At 40.2% G+C, this 12,662-nt stretch overlaps 1 protein-coding gene across 1 annotated transcript in view; it reads right to left on the minus strand.

Moving 5' to 3' along the window:
• Nucleotides 1–317: 317 nt before the first annotated feature.
• GOLIM4 (golgi integral membrane protein 4) overlaps nucleotides 318–12,662 on the minus strand; it is a 64,954-nt gene continuing 52,609 nt past the window's right edge. Inside the window, exons 10-16 of the mRNA XM_024195599.3 lie at nucleotides 12,049–12,272; nucleotides 10,654–10,733; nucleotides 10,022–10,140; nucleotides 8,830–8,997; nucleotides 7,985–8,053; nucleotides 4,418–4,498; nucleotides 318–2,344 (exon numbers count right to left, since the gene is read on the minus strand). Coding sequence (XP_024051367.1) covers nucleotides 2,186–2,344; nucleotides 4,418–4,498; nucleotides 7,985–8,053; nucleotides 8,830–8,997; nucleotides 10,022–10,140; nucleotides 10,654–10,733; nucleotides 12,049–12,272 — 900 coding nt within the window. The 3' untranslated portion in view covers nucleotides 318–2,185. The remainder of the gene's footprint in view (nucleotides 2,345–4,417; nucleotides 4,499–7,984; nucleotides 8,054–8,829; nucleotides 8,998–10,021; nucleotides 10,141–10,653; nucleotides 10,734–12,048; nucleotides 12,273–12,662) is intronic.

Raw genomic sequence — 12,662 nt, forward strand, 5'->3', positions numbered from 1 at the left:
TAGTTTATGCCGCAATCTGGCCCTGCCAGCTACAAACAGTTAAATCAGTCAATGTATTATAATACTTTGGACAATTACAGTGGAATTTCTGAACAGCTCAAAACATTAGCCAAACTCTGCTCTGATTGAGATCAATGGGAATTTTACCACTGACTTCCCTGGAAACTGAATAAAGCCATCATGCAGTGCTTTTGAAAATCCCACCCCTGCTGTACAATGCTGCAGTCCTCTCTCCACCCTCACCCCATGAACACATTCAAATAAGGTAAGAATGGACATGTAGAACAACAACAATAAAATGTCACACTGCAAAAAGATTGGTAACCCACATTCTAGCTTTATTGACTGCAGGCAAGTTTTTATTATGCCTCAAATAATTAAGTTCTGCAACAGTGACATTAAAAAAACAACAGACCAATTTATCAAAATAATTGTATTCTGAAGATTATGTACATATTATACATTTTACAGAATTACATAAACAGGCATTTTTATACATAATGTAAATATGGTAACCAGAAAATCCAAAATACACGTTGACCAAAATATTCCTATGAAATGTAAGAAATATATAGGGCACTTTAAAAAAAAATTAGAAATAGTAAAACCATCTTTAAAAAAGTATAATTGAGTTAGTAGAAATTGAATTAAATTACAATCATCTTAAAAAGTTAAACTAAAAAAATATTACTTATGTATCATTCAAAAAAAATTAAAGAGAAAGAAACACACTTTCCTTTATATATTAACACCTTCACGCTTGTAGCGATGGTATGCCTCATTTCCAGCAATGGGACATAGCCTAGGAAATCCAGATCTCCATTCTCCAGGGGTTAATTCAAGAGTACCACAATGGTTAGATTATAGCCGTTAGGCCTAACCCCTTTAATTTAAACAGTAAAGGTGTGTAACAGTACAAATATTGTATATTTTCATGCACCTCAGTTACATTAATTGTAGGACTTGGTATACTTACTACTAACTTACCAGAGGCCCAGTAGGTTAACATTTTGGCATGCAGTGCTAAAGGGAAGTAAAACACACTGCGGTGTGCTTACAGAAGTGTTGTCACTGGTTTGCTATTCACCAGCTGAGCACAACAATATATATAGACATCCCTCTGGATGACCGCCGCAAGAAATGTAGGGGCCTAAATTCAGAAGGGGATATCTTGTACCAGTCCTATTAACTCACTTAAAATGCCTTAAGCCCTTTTACTCTCCAAAATGCGTGTTCAACGGGCCTTACACACAAATGATAATTAAAATGTTTTGATGATAGTGGGCCAGATAAACATTTTATGAACTAGTTTGAGTATCACCCAGTTATTCTTCCTGTAAACCTTCATTATTCTTGTGCAGAGTATATTTTCAACTGATGGGACTATTTTGATTTTGCATCTATGATTGTCTGAGTAGTTCTTTACATAATACATTCTACACGTACTTTACCCGCAGACCATCTTTTATTATCTGCTGTGATTTTTGTAACTGAAGCACCTTGATACACATTAAAATTAAGTTTATAATAATTGTACATAAACAGCTGTTAACCTTAACAGCTATTAACAGCACCGTATTCTTAAAGCTTTTATAGCTTGCATGTTTTAAAGTTGCACTGCATCTACACGCTGAGACCTGATCCTGCAAACACATATGCCCATGTTTATCTTTAAGCATGCAAATAGTCCCATTAAAGCCAATGAGACTACTCATTGTGGCCTAAAAGTTAAGCACATAAGCATTTCAGGATTGGGGCTTCAGTGTGTAATTCAGCTAGCCCTTACTCACCCATGAATCACTGAAGGCAAATTGAGTGACTAAGGTTGAGTAGTTTTAGGCACGAGATCACTTCGCATATACGTTACAGTGTAGATCGAATGCTCTTTCCAAACTTGGACAATAGGAAAGTTTAAATTTATACCCAAAATGCTCTTTTAAAACATTACCAGAATTATGACAAGAATGAGACCTATTCCATTGTCTGTCTTTGTGTTGCCTTAATATAAAAGAGATGCTAATCTAGAATATCAAAATAGTGTATTCACATATATATATGAAAGCATCTAATAGAAAAGTAAAAAACATAAAAGGCAAACTTTGAATTATTGTAATTAAATATCCTTAGAAAAAAGTTCGTTTCAAGCAAGAATCTTTTGTTGAACATAACCCCTAAAACAACAGAGTTACATTTCCCCTCTTCTATGGGCTTTTGCTGCAATGGCGCCACCTTCCTCCTCATCTTCCTCTTCCTCCTCATAATTTTCTTCATGACCTTCTTTTTGGTTGTTGTCTTCATGATCTCCTTGCTCACGGTCTGCAGCTTCATTGTTTTTTTCATCAGCCTGAAAAGATAAAACAAAAATGGAAGGATTCAGTGAAAGTACTGTGATGCTCTGTACCTCAGGGGAACACCCAGCACCCACATGTTCATCCTTGTAAAATGATTGTGTAGTATCCAATGCAAAGTTTGTCATGTTGAATGTCTTCGGAAGGCTCATGATGCACTGAGCATGGTTGTTGTAGTGATGTTATAGTAATTGTTATAGTAATGTTATAAGTTATAATTTCATGTATATAGTTATGAGGCTGGAAATGTATCCTCATGGCTTAAAGCAAGCCCAGGCAAAAACTCTCCAAGAGCAGAGAAGCAGTTCACACCTCATCAGGGCATGTATGGGACAAACCCAGCCCAGTCTCACAGGAACAAAGGATGCTGGCCTAGGCAGCAACAAAAGAATCTGTTGGACTCCTGAGTGACTCACCCCCCCTTCCTTTGGCCAGTTTGGAACTGTGATGAGGTAATGCTCACCTGACTCTGAAGGGCAGGGCAAAGCCAAGAGGGAAGAAAGGACATGATAAAAGGGAGACACGTTTGCCATGCTCTCCCTCTCTCTTCCACCTACATCTACAGACACCACATCAAGTGACTGAAGCGCTGATCAAAGAGGAGAGCCTGGCTGAAGAGCAACCAGCCAGCCTGTGGTGAGAAGCATCTACATTTGTAAGGGCATTGAAAGTGTTAAGATCAGCTTAGAATGTGTTTTGCTTTTATTTCATTTGACCAAATCTGACTTGTGATGCTTTGACTTTTATTCACTTAAAATCTATCTTTGTGGTTAATAAATCTGTTTGTTTATTCTACCTGAAGCAGTGAGTTTGGTTTGACGCGTGACAGAGACTCCCCTTGGGATAACAAGCCTGGTACATATCAATTTCTTTGTTAAAATGACAAACTCATATAAGCTTGCTGCGTCCAGCAGGCATTACTGGACACTGCAAGACGGAGGTTCCTAGGGTTGTGTCTGGGACTGGAGATATTGGCTAGTGTCATTCGGTTGCACAATCCAAGGAGCAGCTTACATGCCAGAGGCTGTGCGTGAACAGCCCAGGAGTGGGGGTTCTCACAGCAGAGCAGGGTAAGGCTGGCTCCCAGAGTCAAGGATTGGAGTGACCTAGTAGATCACCGGTCCAGATAACACCAGGGGAACATCACAAATACATTTACCCATAAATCTTTTAAAAATATATATTGTTTGGTGGTTATAGCGTATCCCAAAACACCTGGCTGGGTTGGGGTAAAATTCTGGTGCAGGCCAGAACTTATAGTTCTGAGGAAGTGAGGGCAAAGGTGGCTTTAAGCCTCTGAATTCTGGGATGCTCTGGAAGCTGATGCGTCATAACCCAAAATCTCGGTGGAGCTATAGGCCTGCCCATAACCCCATCCACAATGTTGAGGCTTGCAAGTGGCCTACATAAGGCAGGCTGCAGCTGTCCTATACAATTCCTGTGGCAGGGGGACTGTCCCCTATCTAGCTCTGTGGGTTTTAGAGCCCTGTATTATGCCACAGAGGCTGTAGTGGGGATGAAAGTTTCATCCTTTACAGTCTGATCCTGTTGAAGTTAATGTCAAAAGTCCCATTGATTTCACAGTAGCAGGATCATACCTTTAGTGAGTTACATTATTAAATGTGGTTATAATGGAATAGTTACAGAATTCTATAATCCTCATACATGACAGAATAGCACATTACACAACACAATACGGATTCAGGGAGAGTTTCTGGGCTGTGTGTCTTGGAGGCACAGCACAGAATTTGCAGCCTGGATGTGCGTGCGGGAGGGTGGGGAGCAAATTTAGAGATGCAATTAAATAGGTAATGGTAGATGGAAAAAGGGGTGATTCTCATGTGAAGCTGGAAGAGTTGACGAAGGAATTCTAGATGCTAGAGCTGGGGGCTCTCTAGGTTGAGAGGATTTTTGGGAGGAACAGGAAGTGAAGTAGGGCAGGAGGAAGTTGAGGTAGAGTTTGAAAGTTAATTTATGCTTAAAAGTGAGCTACAGCCTTTATTGTGTAATGTCTACCATGACTGTAGCTTTGTTAAAGACAACTAAACCTACTATTATACTGTACCTACATTTTCATCATTTTCACCATATGGCTCTTCAGCATTGTGTTCCAGTTCCTTTTTCTTCTCTTCAGTCAAATCTTCTTGGACCTAAAAGGCACAAACATACAGCTCTGCAAAGTTCTGGTTTCCTTTAAAATTAGCATGTGGCAAATATAATCCTTCTACAGTAGAACCTCAGAATTACGAACATAACTCTGATAGATTCGTAACTCTGAACAAAAACATTATGGTTGTTCTTTCAAAAGTTTACAACTGAACATTGACTTAATACAGCTTTGAAACTTCACTATGCAGAAGAAAAATGCTGCTTTCCCTCCATTTTTTTTTTTAGTAGTTGACGTTCAACACAGTACTGTACTGTATTTGCTTTTTTGTCTCTGCTGCTGCCTGATTGCGTACTTCCAGTTCCAAATGAGGTGTGGGGTTGACTGGTCAGCTCGTAACTCTGAGGTTCTACTGTAGTATCAAAATGCAAAACAAAACAAAAACCCTGTTTAAAAAAACATCACCAGCACATTGTTCACCTGCTCTGAAAAGAAATGTCTGAATTTAAAGTACAATGGTCATACAGTGCTCCCCACTACAAGCCAACACACATGCACACACTGCACAGATCGGAACTGAGATTGCTTTATCAAGTTTGTCCCTCTCCTTCAAAATTAAAACTACTGTATTAAGTCTGTACAGTGATTTTGATTAAATCAATCTCATCAGGAGGCTCCTATAATTAGATTTCAGGCTTGACCTGTCATACTGACATTTAGTTGTGTGTATACAAAAGACCAATTTCTTCCTTAATCTTTTTAATATTCTCTCACTAGTATGTGTAGTGACCCTGAGACTGATAGGGTCCAGAGTGACCTAGACAAAGTGGAGGATTGGGCCAAAAGAAATCTGATGAGGTTCAACAAGGACAAGTGCAGAGTCCTGCACTTAGGTCGGAAGAATCCCATGCACTGCTACAGGCTGGGAACAGACTGGCTAAGAAGCAGTTCTGCAGAAAAGGATCTGGGGATTACAGTGGATGAGAAGCTGGATATGAGTCAGCAGTGTGCCCTTGTTGCCAAAAAGGCTAACGGCATATTGGGTTGCATTAGTAGGAGCATTGCCAGAAGATCGAAGGAAGTGATTATTCCCCTTTATTCAGCACTAGTGAGGCCACATCTGGAGTATTGCGTCCAGTTTTGGACCCCCCCACTACAGAAAGGATGTGGACAGATTGGAGAGAGTCCAGCAGAGGCAACAAAAATGCTCAGGGGGCTGGAGCACATGACTTATGAGGAGAGGCTGAGAGAACTGGGCTTGTTTAGTCTGCAGAAGAGAAGAGTGAGGGGGGATTTGATAGCAGCCTTCAACTACCTGAAGGAGGGTTCCAAAGAGGATGGAGCTAGGCTGTTCTCAGTGGTGGCAGATGACAGAACAAAGAGCAATGATCTCAAATTGCAGTGGGGAAGGTCTAGGTTGGATATTAGGAAACACTATTTCACTAGGAGGGTGGTGAAGGACTGGAATGAGTTACCTAGGGAGGTGGTGGAATCTCCATCCTTAGAGGTTGTTAAGGCCTGGCTTGACAAAGCCTTGGCTGGGATGATTTAGTTGGTGTTGGTCCTGCTTTGAGCAGGGGGTTGGACTAGATGACCTCCTGAGGTCCCTTCCAACCCTGATATTCTATGATTCTATATGTCAGTCTCCTTGCACAGCTCTGCAGGTTTATTTTGCCCTAGCCTTGCCAGCAAGATTCCTATTGCCTTTTATGGGAGGTCAGTTCATGGAATAGCTGTAGGATCAAGTGATGTGATTTTTAACTGGATACTCTAGTTGCAGGAAACCTAAAGATTATATTTTAATTTTTTTTCAATGTAACTAAGTTTCTGACTGCTTGGGCACAGTGAAAAAGCTTGGACCCAATTCACATTCACACTAAGGTCCTTTTACACTACTCTAGCTACATAAATAGGTCTTACATTGGATGAAAATATAATTTACTACTGATTTATGGCCCCTTTACACTGCTAGAGTCGCATAAAGAATGGTGAAAATTAGAATCCAGCCCATTATTTTTTTTACAAAAACTGGTTATTCCAGTGGCTCGCCAGTACTGAAATGTTTTCTTATTGTCTATAGGAAAATTTGTAAGGAGCAGCAGTGTAAAGTTCCTCACTGTGCTCTGGTGATATACTTGGATCCATTTGCTGGAAAGACTTTTGCTAGGAATGGGAGAGTCAGTGGCGGATTAGCCACTGAGCCAACTGGGCCCGTGCCCAGGGTCCCCCGGCCAATTGGGCGTCCCTGTGCCCCGACCCTGCTCCCCGGCAGGAGTGCTGGCTGGAGCGGGGCAAGCCCCCTGTACCCTGACCCTGCTCCCCAGCAGGAGCGCAGGGAGGTGGGGAACAGAGGGACTTCAGGTGTAAGGGGTGACTTGTTCTGGCCCAGGGCCCCATCAAACTGTAATCTGCCTCTGGGGAGAGTAGCTCATTTTCCATACGCATTTGATTCTCAACTACTCTGTAAATACTGCCAGGGGGGAGGGATAGCTCAGTGGTTTGAGCATTGGCCTGCTAAACCCAGGGTTGTGAGTTCAATCCTTGAGGGGGCCACTTAGGAATCTAGGGCAAAATCAGTACTTGGTCCTGCTAGTGAAGGCAGGGGGCTGGAATCGATGACCTTTCAAGATTCCTTCTAGCTCTAGGAGATAGGATATCTCCATTAACTAATAAGGGTACCAGTTATCTCTTTTATGGACACCAAATCATTTCATATAAAACACTGAATAACTGCCGGAGGCAACTTAATGACCTGGGTTGACTTCAACATATTTTAAGAAACTGGCAAATGTTAAATACATACCATTTAATCTAAACAAAAAGTAGCAGAATTTCATAAGTGAGCATTGAGCAATCATATCTACTGCTTTGTAGTACACTACTACAGGTAAAGCAGGAAATAGCCATTATTAGTTAAGTGTTGAAGAGCTGCAGAGCAGCATATAGGCATGCATGATTAGCATGCAACTCAAAATTCTAAAGAGGAAAAACAAAGTTGTTTCCATTGTTTTCTCAGTGTGAAAGCAATGTACTGACAGCTTCTTGGCTATTCAGTTGCATGCATATTGGGAGCTTAAATAGCTCAAACTACTTAAATGAACCACGGATAAATTAGTCTGAGCTAAGGAGTCGGTAGTTAACTGGGAAAACTGCTTGCATGAAACAGAGGTATGTGATTAAAGCATGAAGTATCAATGAGGCTTTCAGTGACACTTGGAGGGCTAGAGGTTTGTGTTTTTTTTCCTGAGTTGTGATCAGCTTAATCCTTTCAGTAACTGCATAATTAATGCTAAAAACGACATAGAAAATTAATGGACTGCCATACATCAGCATAAGTACTCAAAAGAAAAAAATTACGATTGAAGTATTACATCAATGGCCAAGGGAGAAGTGATGATTACTTCCCATCTTCCCAAAAGCTACTAAGGGAAAAATGATATTTTTATAAAACTGACTGATGTTCACCAAAGTGAATTGAGATCTGTTATGCTACCTGAGTTCCACATATACTCTACACTCTTTTTATTACCTCTTCTTCTCCCTCTTCTTGGTACTGTTCATCCACATTATCTTCTTGCTGGTCAGGATTTCCTGCCATCTGCAAAAACAGAATGGAAACGTAGTTCTACCATGTACGTCTCTTAATTTTAGTAATCCAGATGGTTAGAACTCCTTGCACTGCAACTAAAATATCCTATATTCCAGAATGATAGTGTAGCAAATTTTTAATTTGTTGAATATCATTAATATTAGACTGGTTACATCCTTTACACCAAGTCAAATTAAAAAAAGACAGTGGACTGATTATAAGGAAATCATTGCACAACACAAATCAGACTACACACAGCATACAGACAAAAAATACAGTCCCTGTCATACGAAGTTCACAGTCTAATGGCAAATACAATAGGCAGGATGCAATGGTACACACAGAAGAAAAAACGGACCAGGCTGTTTATTGGGAAACCTTGCTTGTGGGAATCATGGAGGAAGTAAAATTCTTTATGAGGGATATGAGTGAAGACAGGGCAGTGCCTTGGAGAATTATAATGGGAAGTTGTTCACGCAGGGAGCAGTGCACAAGGTGACATGGGAATGGTAGCAAAACAGGGCACTGAGCCTGTCAGCGGGGATGGGGGTGATGGGATTAGAGACAAGGTCAAGATATCACAAGAAGCAGTTCTGTAATTTTACCTGCGTGTACTGTATATAGTATAAAAACTGCCCAATTAAAACAAAACCAAAGGTCAGTGTCTGAATGTTTGTTACTGTCCTTCCTCGTACAGCATCTTTAGAACCGCCATTCTCAACATAGCTGTTAATATGTACACACAATGGCACATGTTCTACAGATGCTTCCTTTTATCTGCTCACCACTAAATGTTCCTCCATCTCAGGATTCTCCTGCTTCTGGTTATTTTGTTTGTGCTGCTCATTCTCATCTGGCAGATTCTCTTCTCTCTCTTGTTCAGCTTCTTCAAACTCATCCTCTCCCTGATTGTTAGGATCATCAGCTGGGTTCACATCTTCCACAGCTGCCTTCTGTAATTTTTAGAAGGGTGTATTGTATAAGTACATTAGTCTCAGCAATTCCATTTCACTGGAAAATTATTATAGTAATAGTTACCTCAGGGCTGATCCAGTGCCCGTTGAAGCCAATAGGAGTTTTTCTATTGGCTTCAGTGGGCATTGAATCAAAACCTTAGTGATTATGAAAAGTGCCAGATTTACAGCACTGGAAATAAGTATGTCAGCTCTGAATAAGGATACAGCTGGGATGTGCACATCTGTCTACTAGGAACTAGACTGAGGCTACCAACTCATTCCACATAAGATACTGCAAAGCTTTCAGTTATTGATAATACAGCAGGTGATAACACCTGATAAAGTACAGCTCAGTCAGGACAACAAAGACAAGTCAGAATAGTTAAGTGTCAAACTCTGATCAGGCCTGACTCCACATAGCTCACAAAAGTTGCTCTCCATGTTACCCTAGGTTGTGATATATTGACCTGAGCCACATTTGTATCAGTTACTTAAGGGAGAAAAGGCCTGATAGCTCCTCAACCTTTGCTATTCAATAAATGCTGTTTTTCCATGCTTATTATTCAGTATTATCCCATAGATTTAATACTGCAGCTACCAAGGCACCAGTAACATCTTTGGGCTAATATATATTCTTCTCTTCAAATATTTGCCACACAATCTAGTATTCTAAATAAAAATGCATGTATGCAAGATCCTGTATACACCACAAAACTGAACAAAATATAATGAGGTATTTATGTAGAATTGGATTCTCCTTCCTCCAAGGTGGCATCTATTGTGATGGACAGCTGATGAAATGCTTGTTTACTGCTTTTGTATCCGAGTGTTCCCAGTTTAAGTTTCAACAGTGTCAAAATCCTCATGCAGGGTTATACCAGAAGCACAGATCTGGGGTGTGTTGAAAGACAGAATGCCTTCAACAATGATGACCCTGCTCATTTCTAACAAAACAAATAAAATAAAATAAAGAGTTTAAATTGTATCCAAGATCTTATTTCAACAGCCAGATTTGTCTTACCGCTGGCTCGTCTGCCTGCTGGTTCTCTATTTGATGCTCTGGTTCTTGCTGCTCATTTGCATTAATTTGGTCTTCTACGTCTTCAGCTTCATCTTGGTGCTGATTGTCCCTTTCATACACTGACAAAATTAATGATTAGAATGAGTATTACAGTCGCTCCTGGAGTCCCCAACTGAGAAAAAGGCCCCATTGTGGTAGGTGCTGTGCATACGCGTAGTAGTCCCTGCCCTGAAGAGCTTGTGATATAAATAGACAAGACAGACAAAAGATTTAGCTTCATTTTACAGATGGGAAACTGAGATACAGAAAGATTAAGTGATTTGCCTGAAGTTACACCAGAAGTCTATGGGAGAGCCAACAACTGAAACCAAATCTCCTGAGATCCAGTCTAGTGCCTTCACCACAAGGCCGTCCTTCTCGTTTGTATATAATCATAACTGCACCCATATCTTAGGCAATACAGCCATCACAAGTACTCCTGTTCTTTTAATGAAACATAGTCACTGATTTTAATTGTAAAAAACATACAGTGCTCTTATTGGAATCCAAAGCAGCTATATTTATTTCTGAATGGATGAGACAATCTGACACTGAAGACAGTTCAAATGGGGGGAAAGAGAATTCAATCTCACCTCCATCCTCTTCGTGGATGCCTTGCCCCTCTTCTCCTTGTACAATATCATGGTCCATATTGTCATAATGAGCCTGCTGGCTAAAAAATTATATGCAAAAATACAGTTTCAGTTTCACAGAGACAGTTCTGGCTGTTTTTTTTTTTAAGGATTCCTAGGTTTACTTTCCTGTTAGCTAAGTTTTTCCATTAGCATTTTTAAAAGGAAATATACATTATGGAACACGACAATTTTGTGTAGGATACCTTACTAGCCTTTGCATCTGTTTTCCTATCTACAGAAATGGTGGGTAGTATTGGCTTATTCGTAGGGCTGTTATAAGGACACAAGTTAGTGTCTGTACAGTGTTTTGAAAATGTAGGGTGCTAAGAAATGAAATCAAAGAGTCTAGTATTCAAAAAGCTGTTAAATAATGGTCCCAAAGCAAAGAAGTGATACACATGTACCTGAGCAATTTAGGCTTTGATCTGGCAAGGAGTTTGCTTATGTGACACTCCCTCTAGAATTGGGGATTTGGACAGTACTAATTCACTTCCTGGTAATAAAGCTTTTTTTTTTTTTTTTTTAATGTTACTCATGTCAATATTTCCCTCTTACTGTGTGTTTCAGAAAATATTTCTCTAAAGATCATTATATAGGTTTGAGCTTCAAAAAATAAGTGAAGGCCATTATTGGCTTTGAAATTATCTAAGCAGGAGAGCAGAAAGAGTATTAACTGAAGACCGTTATTAAATGGGAGACTGAAAGGGGGCGACGGGGAGAGAGAGAAGATAATCTACAGTACATAGACTGTAAGCTACGTTTACAGGAGCCTGATGTACACTCAAAGGTTCTTTATTTTAATAGGCCACAAAAATGTTTCAACATCACGGATATGAATCAAACCAATTTTTTTTTTTTTAATAAAATCCAAAAAGTTAATGCTAAAAGTTCATCCTTAACTCATGCTATTGGCTACACGGAGCAAGTGATATTAGCCCTTCACTTTCACGAGCATCAAGTTCTCATGACATTATTTTAAAATATCGTCTATTTATGGGGTGCTTTTCATCCGAAAAGATCCTAACACATTTCAAAAACTGAAATTGTCTATGTACAGCACTGCTGACGTGTAGCCACCTCTGGGGTACGGAATAACAACCAGGTAGCACAAAACAACCAGATACACATAACTGTACTGGGAAAATATGTATAAACGTCCAAGATACTAGGCATGTACTCGGGGCAGCTAGCCCCTCTTGCAGCTCCAACCTCAACAGCTCTATTTTTAGTGCACTAGTGTGATGACAGCTAGCAGGGTATGTCTCCTCGAGGTACAATTTACACCGAAGTGCAGACATACCCCATGAAACCCAGAGTGCAGACCGCAGCATACATGTAAGGGAAGTTGTTAACCTTAGCTGGTTTTTGTACTGCTCTTCTCCTCGTTCAGCCTGTCTCCGTAGTGCAAGCTCTTTTTCTTGAAGCTGCTGCTGCCGTAATAACTGCCCTCTCAGCCTCTGCTGGTGTAGAGATTCCTGATGTTCCCTGAGCTGTCTGGCTTCTTCAGCTCTTCGGGCGGCCAGATGCTGTTGTTCCAACTGTTCTTCATAGGCCAGTTTGTATCTTTTTGTTACACTCTGTGTCAAGAAGTGAAAGAAACATGTTTGAATATATACACTTCTGAACCTGCCTTCTTGGGTACCTATTTCCCTTCACTATCAGAATGATTTTCCTGGTAGAACGCATATTACCAGCAATGGACGTGCTAAAACCACTAATGCCAGAAAAGTAGAGGTTGGGAGGAGGGGGGAGAATTATGCAGGCAATGGATAAGATGGAGAACAATGTATAAATAGCTGTTTTGTGATCATAGAGTCAAACTTCACTCTTGAAGCTTTCATCATCTTACTTGAAATTACACATTAAATGCTCCCATTATAATCACAGCTGCCCCCCCCCCCTTTTTTTTAAAGGGGAATTAGAATACCTGAGGCTGTGGTATAGTTTTTAGCACCATAAATCTGACA

The sequence above is a fragment of the Terrapene carolina genome, unplaced genomic scaffold (assembly GCF_002925995.2).
Source record: "Terrapene carolina triunguis isolate 2854851 unplaced genomic scaffold, T_m_triunguis-2.0 Scaffold88, whole genome shotgun sequence".
Lineage (NCBI taxonomy): Eukaryota > Metazoa > Chordata > Testudines > Emydidae > Terrapene > Terrapene triunguis.